Source organism: Suncus etruscus, chromosome 19, assembly GCF_024139225.1.
Source record: "Suncus etruscus isolate mSunEtr1 chromosome 19, mSunEtr1.pri.cur, whole genome shotgun sequence".
Classification (NCBI taxonomy): domain Eukaryota; kingdom Metazoa; phylum Chordata; class Mammalia; order Eulipotyphla; family Soricidae; genus Suncus; species Suncus etruscus.
The window spans coordinates 9,545,746-9,572,615 of NC_064866.1; the positions used below are offsets into that span (position 1 = coordinate 9,545,746).

The window sequence follows — 26,870 nt, forward strand, 5'->3', positions numbered from 1 at the left end:
CACTGGACAGCTTACTATTTATATTCTATAAGACCATAACTCAACCCAGTTGGAAGATATGATACGGCAGGGCAAGGTTTGTTAGTAACAGCATGATGTTGCCGTGCTCTCTTGGTGCTGCTCTTTCTCAGTCTTCAGACTCTTCCAAGTTCATCTACCTGGAATATCTCAAAATAGGCTTTTGTTTAGTTTGTTGATTTGACCTTTTTGTGTACCAGGTGGATGGTACAAACTTAGATGTGTGTGTGTGTACATGAAACATGTTTGATATTGTGGTACATTGTTTTTAGGACTGGTAAGAAAATGCAGGTGTTTTTTTTGTTTTGGGGGGGGGTATCCACTCCTGGTGTCACTCAAGGCCTACTCCTGGCTCTGCACTCAGAAATTGCCCCTGGCAATTCAGGGGACCATATGGGATACTGGGAAAACCAGGTTCGCTGTATTCAAGGCAAATGCCTTACTGTTGTGCTATCACTCCTTTCCCAAATGCAAATTATTAAGGTACTGAAAAGTCTGCCATCTTAGTGTTATTGAGAAAGTCTGACCTTTTTTTGGGGTGGGGGGGACACACATCACAGCCAGCATTGCTCAGGGGTTGGTTACTCCTGGCTTTGTGCTTGGGGATCAGTTCCTGGCGGTGCTTTGGGGACCATATGGAATGCTGGAGATCAAACCCAGGTTGGCCAGGGGCAAGGCAAGTGTCAAGTGCTGTGTATCATTCTGGCCTCTTTTTACCTTTTCATCTTGATTTTCCTTTTTGTTCCCAGCATTAATATTGCATGGGTCCACTTGCATTTATGTCTCACAATTTGCATTTCGTATTTCCTTTTTATTTTCGATACCACAGAATTTCTTCTTTTAGGGGGCTGGAGCAATGGCACAGTGATGGGGCGTTTGTCCTGCATGTGACTGACCTGGGACAGACTTGGGTTCGATTCCCTGCATCCCACATGGTCCCCCAAGCCTGCCAGGAGCAATTTCTGTGTGTCCTGGGTGTGGGCCAAAAACAAACAAACAAAACAAAACAAAACAAAAAAAGAATTTGACCTTTATTGTAGCAGACTTTATGATAACTATCTTAATCACTTTAGTGAGTGGTCAGGTGGTTTTTACATATATGCCTAGCCATTTATTTTGTATGCAAGCTCATCAGTTACTTTCTGAAATTAAGTTATACTTAAAGTATTGAGTACATGAGGTTTTTTTTTGGCTTTTGGGCCACATCCGGTTGGAGCTCAGGTTACTCCTGGCTCTGCGCTCAGAAATCACTCTTGGCAGGATGGGGTACCATATGGGACACCAGGAATCAAATCCTGGTCTCTCCTGGGTCGGCCGCATGAAAGGCAAATGCCTTACTGTTGTGCTATCTCCGTTCCGGTTTATTATTATTATTATTATTATTATTATTATTGTTTTTGGGCCACACCCGGCGGTGCTCAGGGGTTATTCCTGGCTGTCTGCTCAGAAATAGCTCCTGGCAGGCATGGGGGACCATTTGGGACACCGGGATTTGAACCAACCACCTTTGGTTCTGGATAGGCTGCCCTATTAATATTTTTAAATGTGTTCTTTCCCTGTTTGCCTTGCACCTGGCTGCCAGGTTAAGTCCCCAGCAGCCCTTATAGTCCCCCAAGCCTGCCAGGAGTGATTTCTGAGCACAGAGCTAGGAGCAAGTCCTGAGTGCTGCCGGGTGTGAGCCAAACCCTCCCTCTTCCGACCCCCAAAAAGGCCAGCTCAGGCAATAAGTTAGTTTTAAGTATATCATAGTTAAATAAAACTTTTATTATGTTTTGGGGCCATACCTGGCAGCACTCAGGGGTGGGTCACTCCTGGCTCTGTGCTAAGAAATTACTCCTGGCAGGCTCAGGGACTTATATTGGTTGTGGGCGATCAAACCCGGGTTAACTTCGTTCAAGGCTAACACCCTACCCACTTTGCTCTCTTTCTCTAAAGTGTAGTACATACAATTTTGTTGATATTCATAGACTTGAATGTATTCCCCTGCATCTGACTGGAATAACTTTCATGGCTCTTTTTTCTGAATTCCAGGCTTCCTAGGAAATTGTATGGCGTGTCAGAGTCATTGTTAGGTAAATCTTCATCAGCTGTGCTCTGGGCTAAGTTTCTTTAGTATGCAGGGATTCCTTGGCACTTGGCATTTCTGGAAGTTGCTTGTAGGCTATGTTCCTTTCTATTTTAATTTTTTTGGTTATTAATTTTTGCATTATTCAGCATTTAAATGGCATCTTGGAATGAAAATACTATTTTTTTAAATTTAATTTTATTATTTTTGGGTCACGCCCGGCAGAACTCAGGGATTACTCTATGCTCTGAACTCACTCCTGACAGGCTCTCGGGACCATATGGGATGCCGGGATTCAAACCACTGTCCTGCGTCTAAGGCAAACACCTTACCACTGTGCTCTCTCTCTGGCCCCGAAAATACTAATTTTTCTATTATAAATTGATAACTTGTCATATTAAAGTAGAGAACCAATCAAGTATAAGTAAAAGAACCAATTTTTAATAAACTAAAGAAAAAGAGAAAACTATCTTATATCAGTCACTAGTTTACACAGGTATAAATTAATACTTTTAGATTATTTCTTGCTCAGAACAGTTTGTATCACCATATATATTGGTTTTTGGGCCACACCCGGTGGTGCTCAGGGGTTACTCATGGCTATCTGCTTAGAAATAGCTGCTGGCAGGCATAGGGGACCATATGGGACACTGGGATTCGAACCAACCACCTTAGGTTCTTAGGTTCTGGGTCGGCTGCTTGCAAGGCAAACGCCACTGTGCTATCTCTCCGGCCCCTTATCGCCATAATTTTTTATCCTTAAAAATATTTCTTCATGGGGCCGGAGAGATAGCATGGAGGTAAGGTGTTTGCCTTTCATGCAGAAGGTCATCGGTTCGAATCCCGGCGTCCCATATGGTCCCCTGTGCCTGCCAGGAGCAATTTCTGAGCATGGAGCCAGGAGTAACCCCTGAGCACTGCCGGGAGTGACCCAAAAGCCACACACACACAAAAAAAATTTCTTCATGGGGTGGGAGCGATAGTATAGTGGTAGGGCACTTGCCTTGCACGCAGCCAGTCTATGATGGACCAGGTTCGCCCGGAGTCCCAGATGGTTCCCTGAGCCAGGAGTGATTTCTGAGTTCATAGCCAGGAGTAATCCCTGAGCGTCACCAGGGATGACCCAAAACCAAAAAAAATTCCTTTATTTAGATGTTGTCGTTTTCGCTAAGGTTCTTAATTTTTACATACATATAATTACATGTACATAGAATTAAAATTGTTCATGGCTTCAAGTTTTTATTTCATATTTCCTTGTTAGCTTTGTAGAATTGTTTTGTTTTGTTTTGTTTTGTTTTGTTGTTTTTTTGTTTCTGGTTTTTGGGAGATGTGGGTGTCTCTCAAGGTTATCCTCAGGCTCATTGATTCTCTCAAAGGACTTTATAGGATTCTCATTGCTTTGTTTTGGGGCCACACCTGACTGTGCTCAAGGCTTTGCACTCAGGAGTCATTTCTGGCCTCACTTGGCAGATGATGTATGGTGCCAGGAATCTAACCTGGCTCTGTCATTTGAAAGGCAAGCGCCCTACCTTTTGTGCTATTTCTCTATTCCCAGAAAATTTTTAATGCTATTCTGTGGTGGCACAGGTTGCAGGATTTGAATTATCAAGAGCCATTGTTTATTCATTCTTATGATCACAGGTGTAATCTTAGAGGCCTCATCCTGGCCTCCAGGTGTTGTCTTCAAGAGAGCTGCATAGGCAAAAGTTTCTCTCCTACTTGGGTGAGAAGATTCCTAGGAGAGTCCTGTGTTTAATGTACTTATTGAGGGGTCAGAATCTGAGGCCAGCCAGCCCCCTCAGTCAGGTTCCAGCTCCCCTCTTTTTAGATAATATATAACGATGTTGCTTCGGGGTTCCTCCTGGCTCTACGCTCAGAAATTGCTCCTGGCAGGCTTGTGGGGAGACCTTATGGGATGCCGGGATTCGAACCACCGACCTTCTGCATGAAAGGCAAACATCTTACCTCCATGCTATCTCTCTGGCCCCAAGAAAGTTCTCTCTTACACACTTGTAAGTGCATGTTAATTTTAAAGACAACGAACATCTCACTTTTCTTAAAACTTGGGGCTGGAGAGACAGCATTGGAGGTAAGGCATTTGCCTTGCATGCAGAAGGACGGTGGTTCGAATCCCAGCATCCCATAAGGTTCCCTGAGCTATGCCTGGTGTGACCCAAAAACCAATAAACAAACAAACAAATAAGTGAATTAAAACTTTTTTGATGTGCCTAGGAAGTTGAGTTACTCCTGTAATTTTTCCCTTACAATTTTATATACCCATCACCTCTATGATTACTTTGTTGTTTGGTAGATTTTAAACTCATTCTCTTGGGGCCAGAGTGATAGTACAGTGGGCAGGGTGTTTGCCTGGAGCCCACCAGGAATGATTCCTGAACACCTAGCCAGGTGTCAATTCTGAGCACAGCTGTGTGTGGCCCCAAAGCCAACCAAACAGAAGCTCATACTAGCTCAACTATTTAAAGATTTATAGATTCTTAACACCTCTTTCCTTCACCATATTGTTGCTTCCTTTAAAAATAAATGGGGGCGTGCACATCCTGCAATGCTCAGAGATTACTTTTGGCTCTGTGCACAGTGAGTCACTCCTGGCAGGTATCACGGGCCCATATGGAATGCTGGCGATTCAACCGGATTCTTGATTAATGCAAACTGGGATTTGATCCCTGGCACTGAATACGTAATCTCTTGAGCATCATCAGGAGTGATCCCTGTACAGTCAGGAGTAAGCCCGAACACAACCTGGTGTGGCCTGAAAGCCCAGAAGAAAGGAACAGAAAGGAAGAAAATAATGTGCATACTAGTCTTGAATACCTTCTTCAAAGCAAGTAGTCTGATCTGGCTTCCGGTTTCCTCTTTGATTCTGGAGACCAGCTCTTGCCAGGTATGGGGTTTTGGGAGGCCCCATACCAGAGCCTTTCTCCCTAGCCTGGGGAGTGCTGGGAGGCTTGCCAGGCCCCCAGCCGTCCTTGTCTTTTTCCCCTGACTCCAGGCCTTCCCTGGGTGCCAGCTCAGATGGCCAGAAGTGGGTTCAGGTGGACTCTTAGTGGTCCTCAGGTTCTCCCCCTCCCTCCGTACTCCAGGGGGGAGGTGCATGGAGAGGAGGGTGGGCAGACATCTGGCTTCCAATTTCCTCCTTGATTCTGGAGACCAGCTCGTGCCAGGTATAGGGTTTTTCTCCCCTGGACTTCAGGCTTTCCCCCTATCTCTCCCTACACTAATGGGAATGCGCTCTGGGAGGGCAGGCTGTTCTAGCACTGGTTTATATTGGGACAGTCAGTGGAAATTTTTTCTCTTTGTTTTCATATTGATAGTATTGTGTGCATATATTCTATATATCCATAATATCCAACTTGTATTGGGACCTTGATACTGCCCTACAAAGCTCATTTCTAATGTTTTACTGCCTCAGTCCCAACTCTTACTTCCCCCCATCCTCCCATATAGGTGCAGCTAAAGACATGAAGCTCACCACATAGAGCCTGTCTCGAGTACAGGTGTGGGTGGGGTGGGGAGTAGGTAGATCTGGGAAATTGGTGGTAGAAATCCTGCACTGGTGAAGGGGGGTGTTCTTTACATGACTGTAATCATACAACTACAATTATATTTGTAATCACGGTGTTTAAATAAAGATAATTTAAAAAAAAGCAAGTAGTCTGGTTGCCAGAGAGATAGCATGGAGGTAAAGTATTTGCCTTGCATGCGGAAGGACGGTGTTTCGAATCCCGGCATCCCATATGGTCCCCTGAGCACTGCCGGGTGTGAAACACCCCCCCCCCCCCAAAAAAAAAAGAATTAAAAAAAAAAGCAAGTAGTCTGCCTTTTATGCTATATATTCAGTTCTGTGATTGACACAAATAATACTGTCCTTTGTGTGTGTGCACAACTAGTGATGCTCAGAGATCTCCTGGCAGCACTTGGATGAGGGTACCATGTGGTGCCAGGGATTGAATCCTGGTTGGCTTTGTACAAGGCAAATACTATTAACTCTGCTTCCAAAATGGCCGCTAGCTTTTGGTGGCATACAAACGACTAGTTTGATAATGGTTTTGCTAGATTAGAGTAAAAATAGTGTAGTAGATCTGAATCCTTCTGGAAGCTCTGAAGAGAGAATCCATTTTCTTGCCGTTCTCAGCTTCTAAGTGTACTTCTCGCTCAGATCCAAAGGGCGTTACTTGAATTTTGGCTTTCATTGTTAGCCACCCGTTTTTGGTGCCGGTTTTTGGACAAAAGCTGGTGATGTTGAAGGGTTGCTTCCAGGACAGTGCAGTGCTGGGATAGTTCCCAGGTCTGCAGCATGTACCGGTGGTCCTCAAACTATGGCCCGTGGGCCACATGTTGTATTTGTATCTGTTTTGTTTCTTCATTGCAAAATAAGATATATGCAGTGTGCATAAGAATTCGTTCCTAAGTTTTGTTTTTACTATAGAAAGATCCTCCAGTGATCTGAGGGACAGTGAACTGGCCCCCTGTTTAAAAAGTTTGAGGACCCCTGAATTCTGCGCTACCCCTTTGAGCTCATTCAGGCTCCTTGACAATCAATCCTGTTTTCTTATAGATGAACCATCTCTGCTTCACCTTTTAGGAGCCTCACTTGTTTACTGCCCATTAAATCATCATTGTCAGCACCTCAGTTTTTAATTCAGTCAGATCTTGATTCATCTTTACTGTGTAAAGGGGGGATATCGAGAAATATCACCTGTGATTATTTGGGGTCATAATTCACCAACCATTAGTATAGAAGCACTTCCCCATATTTTAGTGATTGTTTTATTTTCCTAAATATACGGTATTATTCCCCCTTGTGGAATTACTCAATAGGATATTTTACTTAACTCTTCCCTTTTGTGTTTGGGGCCACATCTGATGGTAATCAGGTGTTAACTCCTGGCTCAGCACTCAAGAATTACTCCTAGTAGACTCGAGGCATCAAATGGGACGCTGAGAATCAAACCCGAGACTCAAATGTACGGGACAAGTGCCCTACCTACCTGCCTGTACTGTCTCTAGTCCCTGTTTTACTTAACTGCCAAGTGTGGCCCCCAAACTGGGGAAAACATAAACAACGCCACCAGCAACTGAGATCATTTATAGCAGCCATGTGGTCTCTATTCTTTCCTGAAGAACATTTCTTAATGTTATTTCTCTTTGTTGTAGTTGGTGTGATACGGTGCCCTGTATGCCGCCAAGAATGCAGGCAGATAGACCTCGTGGATAATTACTTTGTGAAAGATACATCTGAAGCCCCAAGCAGTTCTGATGAAAAGTCAGAACAGGTATGTTTCTTGGTTTTTTTTCTATCATGATATTGGTATATAAATTATTGAAAGTCATGTGTATCCTTTATGGCAATTCAGTAGTTCTTTTTATTTTTTGGGGGGCACAACTGGCAATAATCAAGTGTTACATATATTTAAGTACCATGATTACAAACATATTTGTAGTTGGGTTTCTATTCTATAAAAGAAAACCTCCCTTCACCAGTGCAACCTTCCTACCACAATGCCCCCAAGTCCTTCCTCCTCCACTCCCTGCCTGTATTCTAGATATTTCTTTAACTTACTACCATTGTCATGATAGTTGTTAGTGTAGTTATTTCTCTAACTCAACTCACCACTCTTTGTGGTAAGCTTCAGATCGTGGGCTGGTTCTTCTAGCCCTCATCTCCATTGTTTCTGGGTATTATTCTTTCTTAAAACCCACAGATGAGTGAGACTATTCTGTGCCTGTCTCTCTCCCTCTGACTTATTTTACTCAGCATAATATTTTCTATGTCCATCCAGGTATAGGAAAATTTCATGCCTTAATTTTCCTGACTGCTGCATATGATCCAGCTATCTACCAGTTCTAAGGATATACCCTAGGAACACAAAAACAGTATAAAAATGCCTTCTGCACACCTATATTTATTGCAGTGCTATTTACAATACCCAGAATCTGGAAACAACAGAGATGCCCTTCAACAGATGAATGGCTAAAGAAACTCTGGTACATATACATGATGGAATATTATGTAGGTGTTACTTCTGGCTCTGTGCTCAAGAATTACTCTTGGTGGTGCTTGGAAGACCATCTGGGGTACAAGGCAAGCACCCTACCTGCTGTACTATCATTCTGGCCCAATTCAGTAGCTATTTAAAACAGAAAATAGTTTATTATATACCCTACACTCTAAAAATTAAGCTTTTGGGGGGTCACACCTGGCAGTGCTCAGGGGTTACTCCTTGCTCTACGCTCAGAAATCGCTCTTGGCAGACTCGGGACCATATGGGATGCCGGGATTTGAACTACTGCCCTTCTGCATGCAAGGCGAACAAACACTTTACTTCCATGCTATCTCTCGGTCCCTAAAAATTAAAATTTTAAAATCTTTGAAGTGGAAGCACACATCTGATGGTATACAGGGCTTATTCTATCTAGACTTTGTGCTTAGGGAGGATTCAATCTTGGTCGAGCCAGGGAATTGAAGCTGGGTCAGCTATGTGCAAGGCAGTTGTTTTATCTGCTGTAGCTTGCTCCAGCCCCTTCCACTTTAATTAGATGAGACTAAAAGTCATTGTTTAAACATTTAATTCTTGGGCTGGATCTATAGTACAGTGGGTACTGTGCTTGCCTCACACCTGATTCACCCATGTGATTCCTGGGTGTAGAGCCAAGAGTAAGCCCTGAGCACAGCCATATGTGGCCCAAAAACAAGCCTAAAATTTTCTAATCTTGTATCACCTTTTTGTTCTAAAAAAGAACAATAGTTTTAAACTGAATTTTCATTTCTTTTTTTCACCTTGTTTTGTTTGGTTTTGGGGCCACATCTGGTGGCACTTGGATTATTCCTGGCTCTGTGCTCATAAGTTACTCTTGTCAGGTTTGGGGGATCATGTGGGATCAAACCCGGGTCGACAGCATGCAAGGCAAACACCCTACCTGTTGTGTTCTTGTTCCAGCCTCTGGTTTTTATTTTTATGCCACACTTGGCGTTCTGGGGTTACTTCTGGCTCTGCTTAGAAATTACTCCTGGGGGCCGGCGTGGTGGTGCTAGAGGTAAGGTGTCTGCCTTGCCAGTGCTAGCCTAGGACGGACTGCGGTTCGATCCCCTGGCGTCCCATATGGTTCCCCAAGCCAGGAGTGACTTCTGAGCGCATAGCCAGGAGTAACCCCTGAGCATTACCAGGTGTGGCCCAAAAACAAAAAACAAAACAGAAATTACACCTGGCAGGCTTGGGACAATATGGGATGCCGAGGATTGAACCTGAGTTGGCTGCTGGCAAGGCAAATTTTCTACCTGCTGTGCTATTGCTTCGGCCCCCTTCACCTGATTTTTTTTTTAAATAGTAAGAGACAAAGTTTTTGTTGTTTATTATTTTGGGGGTGGGGAAGACTCAGTTGTGTTCAGAGCTTACTCCTGGCTCTGCATTCAAGGATCCCCCTGGCATTGCTCAAGGGACCATATGGGGTCCTGAGAATCAAACCCAGGTTAGTCAGGTTCAAGCAAGTGTCCTACTTGCTATGCAATGGCTTTGGCCTCTCACCTGAATTATTATTTGTGTGTGTGTGTGTGTGTGTGTGTGTGTGTGTGTGTGTGTGTGTGTGTGTGTGTGTGTGTGTGTGTGTTGGGTTACACCTGGCAGTGCTCAGGGGTTACTCCTTGGCTCTACACCCAGAAATCGTTCCTGGCAGGCTCGGGGACCATATGGGATGCCGGGATTTGAACCACCATCCTTCTGCATGCAAGGCAAATGCCCTATCTCCATGCTATTTCTCCAGCCCCCCACCTGAATTTTTAATCAGATGGATGAAAAAGAATTTCATTGAAGATAGGATTTACAAAAATAATTTTATTCCAGATGCTTGAATTGGGAACTATTTGATAGCAAATTAGAAAGATTTTTTCTTTTTAAATACAAAGCTGTGTTTTATAAACTGTGTATCAGTATTTATTTCCTTTTCTAGGTATGTACTAGTTGTGAAGACAATGCAAGTGCAGTTGGCTTTTGTGTAGAATGTGGAGAATGGCTCTGTAAGACTTGTATTGAAGCACACCAGAGAGTAAAATTCACTAAAGATCACTTGATCAGGAAGAAAGAAGATGTCTCAGGTAAGACAGAAGCACTTTTGATGGCTAGCATTCATTTTTTGCTACTTCAACACCCCACAACATTTCTACTTTATGAACTTTGGATACCAGTAAGAACTTAAAGTTGCTCTATAAAAATTCTGCTTATTTTAAAATGTGTGTGTGTGTGTGTGTTTCTCTACAGAGTCTGTTGGAGCATCTGGTCAGCGCCCTGTTTTCTGCCCTGTACACAAACAAGAACAGTTGAAACTTTTCTGTGAAACATGTGATAGACTAACATGTAGAGACTGCCAGCTATTGGAACACAAAGAACATAGGTACAGAAGTCATACTTATGCTTGCAAGAAATAATGAGAAGTTCTCCTAAGTTTTCCCCCCTTCCATCCCCATCCTGGTGGTGCTCAGGGCTTGCTCCTGGCTCTGTGCTCAGAAATCACTCCCGGCAGGGTTGGGGGTGCATATGGAATGCTGGGGGGATTGAACCCAGGGTGCCCACGAACATGGCAATGAGCTCAGCAGTCGCTCATGGCAGAAATCGGGGGACCTTATGGGATGCCTTTGGATTGAATCTGGGGTTCATCCAGTTTGGCCGCGTGCAAGGCAAATACCCTACCCTTGTGCTATTGCTCTGACCCCTCCCCCATTATTTCTAAGTGAAATAATTACTCCATAATTTTATTAACAACTTAATTCTCAATTACTTATATTTTATGACTCAGAACAGGGTTTGCTTTAACAACTTCTTTGAATAGCTGTTAATAATGATTAGAAATGTGTGGCTTTTTGACTTTGCAAGATTGGAAGTTGCTTCCTTGGTTTTCTTTTTTCTTTTTTGGTTTTGGGGTTGCTCTTGGCTCTGCGCTCAGAAATCGTTCCTGGCAAGCTCGGGGACCATATGGGATGCCAGGATTCGAACCACCCTGCGTGCAAGGCAAATATTATACCGCTGTGCTATCTCTCTGCCCTAGGTTTCAGTTGATTTTCTCTGCCGCTGACTCAGATCATTATCTTCAAGTATACTATAGCTGTCTTCTAAAAGGATCCCATGGTTATGATTAAATGTTAATCATGTTAACATCAAAGAACAGTGTGGTTCTTCCTGGCTCTGCAGTTAGGACTTTTTCTTGGTGGGGCTCAGGACCTTATGGGATGCCAGAGATTGAGCCTGGGCCAGCTGCTTGCTTTTTTATTTTTGTTGTTGGCTGTTGGTTTTGGTGTCTGGGCAACACCCAGAGGCACTCAGGCACTCACGGCTCTGTGATCAGAAATTGCTCCTGGCAGGTTTGGGGGAACCTGATGAGATGCCCTGAGGTGTGCCGGGAAACCTGTTCGGCCATACAAAGCATTGCCCTTACACACAGTATTATCTCTCTGGCTCTGCGGTCAGCTGCTTGCAAATGCCTTTACTCACTGTACTGTCTGGCTCTGGCCCTACTGTTTTGCATCTTAGATAAATGATTCAGAGGAAAATGAGGAAATAATAAATATCTAATTAGCATAATTATTTATGTTCACCTATATATTTCAGCAGTTTACTGTCTGAATTCAGTACTATTCACCAATCTGATTGTCTGTTACATCAGAATTGTTCTGCAATTAATGCTGAAATTTCCAGTTTTATAATAAAATCCTCAAGTAAATGTCAAGGCTTTCCCATATTCCCTTTTGGTCACACCCAGAGATGGTGCTCAAGAGTTACTCCTGGCTGCCCACTCAGAAATTACTGCTGCTGGTACTCGGGGATCATATGGGATGTCAGAGAGCAAACCCTGGTCGTCTCCATGCCAGGCAAGCACCCTACTCAATGTACAGTTGTTCTGACCCCAAGTTTTAAGTTTCTCTGGCATCTGTTTCAAAGAAAGGGTGAACTAATGAAGTTTTAACTACACTTAAATATGTATGTCATTAGAGGATGTCTTATTACAGCTTTTCTGTTGAAAACTACATTCTTAATTGCTGACAAGTATGGAATTCATAGTTTGTGCCTGGCATTTTCTGAATGTTGCTTGTTTATTTAATTCATGCAGACCACCTGTGAAGTGATAGAGGCCTACTCATTGAGAACTTGGGCAGTCTGTACAGATTTTTATTGTTAGTGATAGAGCCAGGGTTTTAACCTATATGCTTATTTTCTGCTACATATTATGGTAGAATATAGAATACAGTGTATATGGAGTCTCTCACAATAGACTAAGGTAATATGTTCTTTTTAATTTTTTGGTTTTTGGGGCATACCCAACAGCACTCAGGGTTACTCCTGGCAGACTCGGGGACCTTATGGGATGCCGGAATTCAAACCACAGTCCTTCTGCATGCAAGGCAAACTCCCTCCCTCCATGCTATCTCTCTGGCCCCAATATGTTTTGTTCTTTTTTTTTTTTTTTTTTTTTATAATGCCTGTATATTTGTATAGAATGCCACTTTAAATGGTTCTGATTTGTTTTAAAATGTTTCATTTTACCTGAAAGTTGGCTGGGATTTTAAATGAAGTAACCTAATCTAGTGAACAGTATTTTTTTTTTTTATCAAAGTGCTAAATCTTACCATGCATTGTTATTTATTTCTTGAGGTTTTTTTTCTTCTTAGCATCATTGTGAGGAAAAACAAAGGGAAGGTCTGGGAACTGAAAGCCCATAAAATCCCAATTCCCATGGCTATCCCCACTCTGGAATGTTGGTGGGAAGAACAGCTGTGTGGGATGACTGATATGCTATGGAAACGAGGAAACCCACCCACTGCTGACTTATATCTGTAGTGAATCTGGCCACTAGGTATTTTCTTTCCTTTCTTGGTTAGATTTGGAGGTGCAGGACTCAAGCATGCTGTTGGTAGCCTGGACCTATCAGCAAGAGATAGTGTACCTTTAGGTCCTCTCAGGGACACTCCCTCTTTGTCTTCGTGGCCTTGACAACAGACAGACACACGTTTACATCCTTTTGTCATGCCTCTGCAGACATGAGCGATTTCTCGCCTTTCCCTTGTCTCCTCTTTCTCCCTCTTCTCTCTCCATCCACGGAGGAGAGCACCAGCAGAGCTGGGGGGGATGAGGAAGACATTAGAGTATCTTTCTCACAGCTGTGACCGTATCTCTGACACTTTATTTTCTTTAAGCTCGATTTTCCATCCTTCCATTGGCCACTGCAGTTGTGATGGAGGATCACCCGCTTGGTTGTGGTGCCAGTCAAGGGTTGCACACTTGGAGTTTGCCCCTGTCTCATCTGGATTTCTTCAGTGGTGCACATCTTCTGGTTGCTGAGTTTCCCGGTGATCACCCTTAGTGCACACGCACATAGTTGCCAAGGGTTGCTTTTTTCGTGTGTGTGGTTTTTGGGTCACACCCGGCAGTGCTCAGGGGTTATTCCTGGCTCCAGGCTCAGAAATTGCTCCTGGCAGGCACGGGGGACCATATGGGACGCCAGATTTGAACCTATGTCCGGCCCCAAGGGTTGCTTTTTTTTTTTTCCCCTGGCTGTCTGCTCAGAAATAGCTCCTGGCAGGCATGGGGGACCATACGGGACACTGGGATTCGAACCAACCACCTTTGGTCCTGGATCGGCTGCTTGCAAGGCAAATGCCGCTGTGCTATCTCTCCGGGCCCAGGGTTGCCTTTTTTTTTTTTTTTTAGGGTTGCTTTTTTTAACTGGGATGCTCACACATCATTAGGAGTCAACCTTTGGGGATTATGACATTGGATGTGGTGCTTGCACATGGCTGGCTGGAGTTCCAAAGACTGCATACTCTAAGAGTACAGGGGCAGGGTACCTGCTTTGCATATGGCCAACCCAACCCAGTTTCTATCCCTGCATCTATTACAGGTCCCTAAGCATCGCTAGGATTAATTTCTGAGTGCAGAGCCAGGAGTAACCCCTAAGCATCGCCAGGTGTGGCCCCAAACCCAACAACTCCCACTACTGTGCTTAGTGTGTATGATTTCTGGGAATGAAACTGACCTTATAAGGCATGTGCTTTGGAACACCCCCGCCTCCCTGTGCTTGTGGAGGACTGCCCCCTCTGTCCAGGGCTTTAAGATTGATGGTAAGAAGCAAAAGCATAAAGGAAGAATACATGTTTCCCATGTAAGGATGTTCCATCTGGTACTGTTTTAAAAGTTTAATCCTATTGCATCCCTTTCCTTACCCTTTTTTTTTTTTTTTCTGATAGTCTCTCCTCTTGGTGGTGGTGGAGGTCAGGCCACATCTAACTGCTCTGTGCTCAGACAGAGATTACTCCTGCCAGTGTTTTGGGGACCATATGTGGCCCCAGGGATTGACCAGGGTTGACTGTGTGTAAACCAAGTGCTGTAACCTCTGTACTTTCTGGCAAGTTTCAAATCATGTCTTGGGTATTTCCTTTGATTCACAGATTATTGCTAAATTGACATCATGGATGAAATTCAGAAATGAGCTTTTTGTTTGGTTTTGGTTTTGGGCCACACCTGGCAATGCATAGGGCTTACTCCTGGCTCTGTGCTCAGGGGCCACCCCTAATAAGCTCTGTGAACCTTATGGGGTGCCAAGGACACCTAACTTGGGTTGGTCATATAGAAGGCAGACTCCCTACTTAAACCCTTTAACTTTGCTTTATAAAGCCAATCAAAAAAATTAAACAAAAAACTCCTTTTTTAATTTTTATTGTGGCCAAAGTGAATTTCAAATCTTACACAGTGAAATTTAAGGTACACAGTGACAATAAATGAGGGCCTTTCCACCAGCGGTGTTGTCCTCCCTTCATCCCTATTCCCAAGCATATATCTCTTATCTCCCTCCTTTATCCCCCAGAATGCTAGTGTAACTAAAAGCAGATATGTTAACACTAATGTAAACCTTTTTTTTTTTTTTTGCTGTTTCAGATATTTTTACTAGTGGTTTCTTAAAGGTTTGGAATTAGAGGAGCACTGTAAAAGCAATGTTAGTGTGGCAATTATCGTTTGCATGGGCCCACCAAAGTATGGGGGTCATGGAAAGGAAAAACTTTGGCCTAAGTACAAGGAGACCCTAACCCTGAAGTTTCCTGACATAAGACCATTTCTAGGCTCCATGCAAACTAGTTTGTCCAATCCCGATCATTGTCTGTAGTGCCCATACAGTTACATTTTTCACAGTCTCTGTTGTTGATCTCACATTTCTGTATTGAAGGTCCTGGAATCTGTATATCCTACATTGAAGTCAGGATGGTGTGGAGCGGCGTCTAATTTCAACTTGCAATTAATGGGCAATGCAGAAAGCCCTGTCCAGTACACAGGTCGTTGTTGTTTAAATCTTCTCAGTGTTAAGGGAAGACTCTTTTGAGTGAATCGATGCCAGAGCAGCAGTAGGGTCTTCCCTGGTAGAGGATTGCTTCCAGATGATGTCATAAACAACATTGGATGTTTCATAGATGGCTTCCCTGGGCCAAGGGTGACTGGGAAATACCCAAATCTCTGAGGCCTGTGCCAGGTCATCATGTCATCAGGTCATCAGGTTCAGGGTTTGTAAGGTTCCATTGCATCACAAGATTTGTGTGTTCCTATCTCTATTAGATAAGAACTTATTTGTATGTATAGTATTTTCCATTTTAATGTGCCCATGCAAACAAGGAATAATGCCACCTGACGTTATCAGCGCATAAGGGGGCCGAAAGAACAAGTCCAGTGATCCCTGTGACCTAGTTCAAACATAAGCATTAAACTGAGAGACTCTTTCACCAAAATTCCTTATTGAACAGTTCACAGCCAGATTGGTGCCTGTGAGGATGCTAGATTAAGTCCAACAATCCAATTGACTTGGTTCTTATATAAACGTTAAATGGAGGGACACTTCTACTTCCTTATTTAACAAATAACAAAGGGAAGGAAAGATAGAGAGGGACTCTTTCACCAAAATACCTTATTGAACAGTTCACAGCCAGATTGGTGCCTATGAGGATGCTAGATTAAGTCCAACAATCCAATTGACTTGGTTCTTATATAAAAGTTAAATGGAGGGACACTTCTACTTCCTTATTTAACAAATAACAAAGGGAAGGAAAGATAGAGAGGGACTCTTTCACCAAAATACCTTATTGAACAGTTCACAAAGAGGAGAAAAGATAAGAAATGGGGAAAATAAACAATCTAACTTAAGACAGTGGAATCAATTGTCACCGTTCATGGGAACTAATCAGAAACCTAGTATGGTAGCAGCCATAGTTACATAATGAAAGAAGAAAGAGGCCAAGAGGCCGCTGAGAGTAAACAAGTAGGTAAAGAGTACTGGCTCCTTCCCAGCCTGAGGGTCCATCCTCATTTTTATTTTGAAAATATATGGCACCCCCACCCAAACTGCTTTCTTCCCAAACTGAGTCAATCCTCCCATTTAAATTTTAAATATATAAAGTTTTTTAAATGGAGACCAATGAGAAGAAAAAAAAATGCCAGTGAATGTCACGACGTAAAGTCCCGACATACACCAGTGCTGCATCGGCCCGCCATCCACCCCATGTGCCCCCACCTTAGTTTTGGGAGAGAAAGGGGGAAAGCCTGAGGACCACGATAGAGTCCACCTGGGCTGGCAACCAGGGAAGGCCTGGAGTAGAGGGGGAAATAGGGGAACGGCTGGAGGCCTGCCAAGCCTCCCGGCACCCCCCAAGCTAGGGAGAATGCCATCGGCATGGGGTGTCCCCTAACCCCATACCTGGGAAGATCTGGCCTCCAGGATCAAGGCACCGGAAGCCAGTTATCTGCCCAGCCCCTCCCTCTGCACCTCCTCCCTAGAGTAGGGAGGGGGGGAAGCCTGGAGACCCCTAATAGAGTACACCTGGAACCCACAGCAGGCTACCTGAGGTAGCACTCAGGCCAGGCCTAGAGTCTAGGGGGAAATAGGGGAACGGCTGGAGGCCTGCCAAGTCTCCCAGCACTCCCCAAGCTAGGGAGAATGCCATCCGGCATGGGGTATCCCCTAACCCCATACCTGAGAAGAGCTGGCCTCCAGGATTAAGGCACACGAAGCAGTTATCTGCCCAGCCCCTCCCTCTGCTCCTCCTCCCTAGAGTAGGGAATGGGGGAAGCCTGGAGACTTCTAATAGAGTCCACCTGGAACCCACAGCAGGCCACCGGAGGTGGCACTCAGGCCAGGCCTAGAGTCCAGGGGAAAATATTTTTTTAATCCATTTTTTTTGGAGGGGGTCGCACCCGGCAGCGCTCAGGGGTTACTCCTGGCAGGCTCGGGGGACCATGTCGGATGTCGAGATTAGACCACCATCCATCTGCAAGCAAGACAAATGCCGTATCTCCAAGTTACTCTCTGGCCCAAAAATTCTTTTTTTTTTGTTCACCCAATGATACTCGGGTCACTCCTGGCTATGTGATCAGAAATCGCTCCTGACTTGGGGAACCATATGGAATGCCAGGGGATCAAATCACAGTTTTTCCTAGGTTAGCCGCATGCAAGGCAAATACCCTACCACTTGCGCCACTGCTCTGGCCCCAGGAAAGAAGATTTCTATCCTATTGGGATTAGTTCTGTGGTTTTGCTCCTGTTGTTCACCGTTTGGGGCTATCACTCTAAATAGAATCTTCAGATTGCCTAATGAGGCAATCTAAATAAAAATTTCAGTCACCTATGTACCAAATAAATCATTAATAATATCCAACAATAAATCTCAGATCTTTGTTAGATTTTGCAGTAGTAAGATTAGATTATGTGCTCGTTTCAAGGAGTCTCCTTAAACAGAGGGTTTCCAGGGACCTGTCAAAGAGCCATGCTCAGTAGGTGAACATCCCATCTTTGTAATGCTACATAGTATGGCTTATTAAAAAAGCACTTCTAGTGTTAGGGTCCGAGTTGACACTCAGGTCGGTGCTGAGAGTCAAAGACCACCTCTGATGATGCAAGGTGCAAAAGGACGTTTATTTGGTGCCGAGGTCCCAGCCTTGTCCAACTAAGGAATTCTTGGCAAGGACCCAGAGTCAAGTCTTTAAGCAGTTCATATAGAAATCACAAGCAGTAACAGAACAATTATTTCATTGTATATCTTAATCACTGATTTTTCTGGCTCAACTTTGGTTGTCTAGGGACAATCTGATTCAAACCTTAGGGATACGTTAATTCAAACTCTGGCTGTCGAGGGAGACTTCGAATCAAGCTTTGGTTGTCAAGGGAGTCTTTTCAGATAGAATCCGAGCTCACTCAACCCCTCGTTCCTCATTCCCATAGGGCACCAACTTTGGTTTTATTTCTGAGTTAACTCTGTCTTACGTAAACTTCTTTTTTGGGGGGGGGTCACACCCGGCGGTGCTCAGGGGTTACTCCTGATTCTACACTCAGAAATCGCCCCTGGTGGGCACCGGGGACCATATGGGATGCCAGGATTTGAACCACCCACCGTCCTTTTTCTTTTCTTCTTCTGTTTTTTTTTTTTTTTTTTTTTTGGGGGGGGGGTTTGGTTTTTGGGTCACACCCGGCAGTGCTTAGGGGTTACTCCTGGCTCTATGCTCAGAAATGGCTCCTGGCAGGCTCGGAGGACCATGTGGGATGCTGGGATTTGAACCACCGTCCTTCTGCATGAAAGGCAAATGCCTTACCACTATGTTATCTCTCCGGCCCCTTAGCTAAAATTTTTACCTGTCTCAAGAACTACTTCACTGAGGTGATTGAACTCAGGTGACTTTGGTTCTTACACTATGAATTCTGTTTGGCATATATGGAGGATAATCCCTTATGTCAGGGTAAAGATAAGTGTCTTTTATTCAATCCATTGGACACTTGCCCTTTTGGGAATTCCTTGCTGTAATGGCTTGGGATTACTTATGCTTCCTGTGAACTGCATGATGGCACATTGTTCTGTTGTACAGCATTTAAAGCTGGTTATACTGCCTTTTCGTTTTGGGCCTACACCTGGCAGTGCTCAGGTTTTACGTGTGTGTGTGTGTCTGTGTCTCTGTCTGTCTGCCTACATCTGGCAGTGCTCAGGTTTTACTCGTGTGTGTGTGTCTGTGTGTGTTTGTGTCTGCCTACATCTGACAGGGCTCAGGTTTTACTTGTGTGTGCATGTGTGTGTGTGTGTGTGTGTGTGTGTGTGTGTGTGTGTGTGTGTGTCTATCTGTCTGTCTGTTTCTGTGCTGACCATTGCAAAGCAAACGCCCTACGCACTATGCCGTCTCTTTAGCCCCACCAGGCTTTTAAACTCTGTGCTTAAGGATCACTCCTGGTAGGTTTGGGGGAACATTCTTGGTGCCAGGGATAAAATCCAGGTTGACCAGATCCAAGGCAAAGTTTCCCATATGTGCTATACGATTGGCCTGGTTCCCTGATACTTCTTTTTTAAGCAGTAACTCTCAAAGTAAGGTTTGTATAGTTTTTCTTCTGGAAGAAGACATCAATTCATAAACAGATAATTATTTCACAGTGCTAATTTATGGTTTTATTAGTTTCTTTATCCTATGCTTCTGAGACCAGAGGTTGTAGAGATAATGTATCTTTTTTCTGTCAGAACTTCTTTTCCTTATGACAAGTTTGTGATCTGTTTCAAGTGGGTTGAAATACAGAGCTTTGTTTAGCATCAGAATCTGTTCCGTTTACCAGGTAAAGAATTTGTATAATTTGCTTGCTTCTTGCTACTTTGTTTGCATCTCCTAATTTATCCAGTGACTCGAATGGCACCATTTCAAAATTCTGTTGGTCTTTTATTTTAAAGTTTTAATTTTTGGGCCACATTCAGTGGTGCTCAGAGGTTTCTCCTGGCTCTGTGCCCAGAAATTGCTCCTGGCAGGCTCAGGGGACTACATGGAATGCTAGGGATCGAACCCGGATCCGTGTTGGCTGCTGTGTGCAAGGCAAACGCCCTACCTACAGTGTTCTGTCGCTCTGGCCCCTGTTGATCATTTTGAACTACAATGAGAGTCTAGGTCAGGGGTCCTTACACTTTAAACAAGGGGTCAGTTTGCTGTCCCTCAGACTGTTGGAGGGCTAGACTATATATAGTTTTTTTTTTTTTGGGTTTTGGGCCACACCCTGTGCCGCTCAGGGGTTACTCCTGGCTATGCGCTCAGAAGTTGCTCCTGGCTTCTTGGGGGACCATATGGGACACCGGGGGATTGAACCGTGGTCCGTCCTAGGCTAGCGCAGGCAAGGCAGGCACCTTACCTCCAGCGCCACCGCCCGGCCGACTATATATAGTTTAATAAAAATTATGAACAAAATTCCTATGTACACTGCACATACCTTATTTTCAAGTTTATAAAAACAAAATGAGAACAACTAAAATACTTAAAATGGAAAACAAGTAAAGTTAAATCAACAAACTTACCAGCATTTCAATGGGAACTAATGGTTTTGCTTTTGGTGGGCTGTAGTTTGAGGAGCCCTGCCTGAAACTGAAGAACCGGGAGACAAAGAGAAGGAGGGGAGTTGGGAGAGTGAGGCGTACATCCCACGTGTGTACTGTGGGCCCTGAACGAGTTGGCTGCTAAGCAGGACAGGCAGCGGGGGCAAAAACAGGTGAGCTGGATAGATGTCTTCAGTGGGCTGAAGTGAGCCATAGTTTGAGGATCCCTGGTCAAGGTGATTGTTGAGGAATCAAAGATGGATAAATCTTCATTCTCAAACCAAATATTTTATTGAATCAGGTTCATTATAGTGACTTTCACTTCTGATACCAACTGTAAAGTTGAGGGAAAATTATAATGTGAGCTCATTTGTTGTATGTATGTATGTATGTATGTAAGTAAGTAACTTGGGAGTTCAGAGGAGACTCCTGGTTCTGCACTCGGGAATCACTCCTGGCAGGCTTGGGGAATGGCATGGAATGCCTGGATTGAATCTCAGCTGGCTGCATACAAGGCAAACACTCTTACCTATCTTTTAAATGGAGAGGTACCAACTTTATAAGATGGTTGTAAGGATCGATGCAGTTCATATCATAAAGTGCAGAGTAAGTGATCACTAATAATACTGTGCCTTACCACATAGTCCCCTTCAAGTATTTTTATTGGTAGTTACCTTATTATTGTTAATGACTATGGTCTGAAGGTTCAAGATAAAGTCATTTTGGGGGCAGAGTTTAAGAGAATTCCAAACAGCGCAGCTTCTAGTTGCTTTGGAATCTTAGAGACATATTTTACGCATCCACAATGGTGTGTGACAGTTTGCCTGGAGCATAATAAGGAATTTTTATTGAATCTTTATCATATAGATAAGTTTTACTGCCCATTTGACTGGGCTTCCTCTGGCCCTCCTGAAGTTGACTGCTTCATATGACCTGACGACTGCTTTTTAAATCACATGGTTAGCATGTGGTTCAAGATTCCTGTGTAAACAAAGACACTTTTATCAGGCAGCAGTTTTTCAAGAGCTTAGAGGTGCTCTTCCTGTGATGGTTAATTGCCCTCTTGCCCTCCCACCCTCCACTCAGGGTTTACTCTTGGTTCTATGCTCAGAAATTACTCCTGACAGGCTCTGGGGACCCTCTATACAAGTTGTCTCACTTGTATTCTTGCAATAGAAAACATCCCTACCTTTAGCTTTATCTTTCTCTTACAAATAAGAGGGTTTTATTTGGGGGAGGTTACACCCAGCAACACTTCAGTTACTCCTGGCTCTACGCTCAGAAATCACTCCTGGCAGGCTCGAGGGACCATATGGGATGCCGAGATTTGAACCACCGACCTGCATGCAAGGCAAATGCCCTACCTCTATGCTGTCTCTCTGTTTTTATTTTTGCTCCACACATGGGGATGCTCAGGGTTTACTCTGGCTCTAGAGATGAAGCCCTGCATGGCAGCCACATGCCAGGCAAGTGCCCTACATTTATATTGTTGCTCCAGTGCCTAGTTTTTCAGTAGACTTAGTTTCTTGCATTTTTATTGATCAAGTCAGTTTACCTACTTCCTTTGAATCAGTTTTGCAATTTGATTATATTATCTTAAAAAAGTCACTTATTGGGGCCGGAGAGATAGCATGGAGGTAAGGCGTTTGCCTTTCATGCAGAAGGATGGGGTTCGAATCCTGGAATCCCAGATGGTCCCCCGGGGCCTGCCAGGAGCGATTTCTGAGCATAGAGCCAGGAGTAACCCCTGAGCAGCACTGTCGGGTGTGACCCAAAAATCAAAAAAAAAAAAAAAAAGAGAAAAAGAAAAAGGTCACTTATTGGCTGGAGTGATAGTACAGTGTGTAGGGTGTTTGCCTTGCATGTGACCAACCTGGGTTTGATTAAGGTCATCCTGTACTTTCCACCCCTACCCCCACCATGGTCACCTATTGAGTAGCAATTAACAAAAAATTTTAGGGGTCAGTCTACGGGTACTTGACTATTCCTGGCTTGACAGGAATATATATGAGACAATATATAGCGCCAAGGATTGAAATAGAGCTAGCCAGTCTTGCACTGTTCCTGACACATAAGTTAAGAAATTTCGAAAAACTTAAAATTAGAGCCCAGAGATAGCTTGCCTTGCAAGCAGCCGATCCAGGACCAAAGGTGGTTGGTTCGAATCCTGGTGTCCCATATGGTCCCCCGTGCCTGCCAGGAGCTATTTCTGAGCAGACAGCCAGGAGTAACCCCTGAGCTTTGCCAGGTGTGGCCCAAAAACCAAAAAACTTATATTACCTTTTTTTGGGGGGGTCCTACTCACTGTGCAGTGCTCAGGGGTTACCTCTAGCTCTACACTCAGAAATTGCTCCTGGCAGGCTTGGGGGACCATATGGGATTCAAACCACCGTCCTTCTGCATGCAAGGCAAACACCCTACCTCCGTGCTATCTCTCTGGCCCCAAAATTATATAACTTTTTTTTTCGGGCCACACCCATTTGATGCTCGGGTTACTCCTGGCTAAGCGCTCAGAAATTGCCCCTACCTTGGGTGTCCTATGGGACGCCGGGGGTTTGAACCACGGTCCTTCCTTGGCTAACGCTCGCAAGGCAGACACCTTACCCTAGTGCCACCTCGCCGGCCCCAAAATTATATAACTTTTAAGATTTAGAAAAAGCTGGTATTACTTTGACATTGTGTGTGTATGTATATATATAACGTTTTAAGAGCGATTGATTGATTGCCTTTTGGGTCATGCCCAGCGACACTCAGGGTTTACTTCTGGTTCTCAGAAATAGCCCCTGGCAGGGTAGGGGACCATATGGGATGTCTAGAATTAGACTGGCTCCCTCCTAGGTTGACCGTGTGCAAGGCAAATGCCCTACCGCTGTGCTATCTCTCTAGCCCCGTATGCACTTTATTTTATTTTATTTTATTTTTATTTATTTATTTTTTGTTTGGGTCACACCCGGCAGCGCTCAGGGGTTATTCCTTGCTCTGTGCTCAGAAATCACCCCTGGCAGGCACCGGGGACCCTATGGGATGCTGGATTGGATCCACCATCCTTCTGCTTGATAGGCAAACGCCTTACCTCCAGGCTATCTCTCTGGCCCCTATTTTGTTTTTTTTTTTTTTTTTTTTTGGTTTTTGGGCCACACCCTGTGATGCTCAGGGGTTACTCCTGGCTATGCGCTCAGAAGTTGCTCCTGGCTTCTTGGGGGACCATATGGGACGCCGGGGGATCGAACCGCGGTCCGTCCTAGGCTAGCGCAGGCAAGGCAGGCACCTTACCTCCAGCGCCACCGCCCGGCCCCTCTGGCCCCTATTTTATTCTTCTTTATTAACTTGTCCATAGATTTGGTGGCCTGCCTTCTTTCTCCCCTCCCTCCCTCCCTCCCTCCCCACCCACAATATTTTCAGCTTTCAGTCATTAGTATATATTTTGAATAGGGACCTAGGATGTTACTGATAGAGCACATTCATGCCTGAGGCCATGGATTGTCTCCCTGGAAACATCCCCATCCCCCACTTTCACCAGTCAAATTTTTCACATCTTTAACTTGATTTTTGTGGTACTTACATATTTTCCTTTTAAAGATCAATTTTATTTTGGGTGCCATGCTTTACAATGCTAGTATTAATAGTATTTTGTGTATAAGGTACACTCCAGTACCACAATTTCTGCCAGAGTCCCCCATTACGTACCCAGTTTCCTATCTCCTTACTGTTCCATGGTACTGTCACTTCTATAGACCAGTTCTCAGATACGGTTACCTTTAACCAGTTGCTCCTTTTCTGTTTTTCTTTATATTAATTTAGTTCCTATAGGAGAGGTCATTGTGTATCTGCTCCTTCTGATGAACAGACCCACCCAGGTAGCAGCAGACAACATGATTTTAATAGTATTCCATTATGTATATATGTTTATGTATCATAGTATCATTCATTATACAGCCATTTGTTTTTGGACATTTAGATTATTTTCAGATTTTAGCTATCATGAATAATGCTGCAATGAACATAGGAGTCCAAGTATCTTTTTTTACTTTCTGATATTTGGGTGCCCCATCTTTGCTAAACTATTAAAGAGTGAAATACAGACATTTTTTTCAGGATGCAAGAATTTAGAAGCCACTCCTTAGGGGGGGGAGAGAGAGAGAGGTTGTAGTTCACAAAATACTGCTACGCTATGGAAGTGGATAGGAATGCCCCAGCCTTGATTTAGATTTAAGCATGACGATTTATGTGAAGGATGTAACTAGGACGAAAATGGAAACAAAATGACGAAACTTGGAAAATTGGGTTAGCACACCTGATAATGTACATGCATTGATGTTAAGGGGATGAGGTGGAACTTGAGACTGAAGAAAGAATGAAGGGACCCCTGTTAAAGTGGAGTTTTGTTTCTGGTAAGAGAAAGCAGATGTTGTACTTGACAGGTTTGAGGAACTCTGGTTTGAGTAGAGATGGGTAGCAAGATCAGAGGAACAAGAAAGACTTGAGTGTTTAGTGCTGGGAGAAAAATTATCGATAATTTTGTATTAATAATAAAATTAATACAATTATTAATACAGTTAATACTGCTGTATATGCCATTATAAAAAGCTGTTGAGCAGTGTGTAGTGAGTGATGGGACTGGTTATTTCTTTTTCATACTGATTGTGGTGAGGAGAGCATGGTAGCATGAGGGCAGAATCAGGTGCTTTGTTGACTTTCAGTAATTGAAAACATTCAAGAAGTAATGTTGATTTTGGTCAGCCAAAATCTTGACATTGGAGCTAGTAGAATAGAATCAAGTTCTGTTTCTTTTGAGTGTGGATTTGCTGTCTGAAACTAATACATAGATTTGCCAACGTGGGGTTTTTGTGACAGAGATGTATCGGTTACCACCATGTTTTTTTTTTGTTTGTTTTTAAGCTCTGCTAGTAATTAGGAGAAACTTGAGTTTACTGAGATTGTTAGGTATTACTTATGGAGTCAGAGGTAAGTTTTAAGGCCTGAGGGTAAAGTAAAAGCTCATTTAATATTGAGACTTAAAAGTGAAGGTGGAATGTGTAGCCTAGGGTCTCCCTGAACTTGCCTTTTATTAAAGCTCATGTGAGAATAAATTGCATAATGGTACCTACTTATTTTAATTCATAACCATTTACTGTTAGTAGACCCTAAATGTATCCTGACAGTCTTACTAAGCATTCGTACTCTTTCTTGTCTTAAATGTGCAATATCTTTTTTTTAAATCTGGAAGATGGATATTGATACTGCTTTGTACTTCATTGAGAGGACTGAAGTGATCAAAAAATATCTTTCATGGATTCCCTCTGTCTACTTTTCTAACAGGCATCTGTGCTTTAAATATGCTGCATATACTAATTATTCACACATGTATAATTTTAGCAGAATACTCTCGTAAACTTTGTTAGTCTGTTCTTTACAAACGTGTGCTTTCTCAAATATACTTGAATTCAGCCCAAAATTGAACCGATCATCTTCAAACCTTTTTTCAAATCAGTAGTTGAGCTCCCCCCCCCCTCTCTCTCTCTCTCTCCCTCCCTCCCTCCCTCCCTCCCTCCTTCCCTCCCTCCCTCCCCTCTCCCTCCTTCCCTCCCTCCCTCCCTCTCTCTCTCTCCCTCGCTCTCCCTTCCTCCCTCGGGAGAGAAAATATGAATAAAAATGAGCTAGTGCTGCACTTCCAGTAGGTAGGATGCAGAGTTGCCTGGCTCTGGATCACTAAGGTCATTCTGTCAAGTGCTCAGGGGACCTCCAGAACTGTAGCCTTTGATGCAGATCTACTTTTTTTTTGTTTTTGTTTTTGTTTTTGGGCCACACCCGATGGTGCTCAGGGGTTACTCCTGGCTGTCTGCTCAGAAATAGCTCCTGGCAGGCACGGGGGACCATATGGGACACCGGGATTTGAACCAACCACCTTTGGTCCTAGATCGGCTGCTTGCAAGGCAAACACCATTGTGCTATCTCTTCGGGCCCAGATCTACTTTTAAAGAAATTATGGGAAGGAAAAAAACACAGTTTATAGTTCTTTGTACATAATTTCTTTATTGACATTTTTTGTTTGTCAGTGACCCTTAGCATACCTTCTGTGGGTTTTTTTGTTTTTGTTTTTGTTTTTGGTTTTTGTTTTTTGGGTCACAGCACTCAGGGATTACTTCTGGTTCTATGCTCAGAAATCGCTCCTGGCAGGCTCAGGGGACCATATGGGATGCTGGGATTTGAACCACTGTCCTTCTGCGTCTAAGGCAAACGCCTTACCCTGGTGCTGTCTCTCCGGCCCCACCTGTCTTTTATTGTTTTGCACAGGTCTACTTACAATGAGTATTCTTGATTTTTATCATTGGGAAATACTCAGATTTAGAAAGATTTTTATATTCATTACAGGAGTCAGTAATGGCAGTTTATTTTTGTTTTGTTTTTGGGCCACAC

At 43.7% G+C, this 26,870-nt stretch overlaps 1 protein-coding gene across 1 annotated transcript in view; it reads left to right on the top strand.

The window, feature by feature from the left end:
- Positions 1-26,870, top strand: part of TRIM33 (tripartite motif containing 33) — a 116,470-nt gene that overhangs the window by 40,494 nt on the left and 49,106 nt on the right. Inside the window, 3 exon segments of the mRNA XM_049766027.1 lie at positions 7,259-7,377; positions 10,049-10,193; positions 10,357-10,489. Coding sequence (XP_049621984.1) covers positions 7,259-7,377; positions 10,049-10,193; positions 10,357-10,489 — 397 coding nt within the window.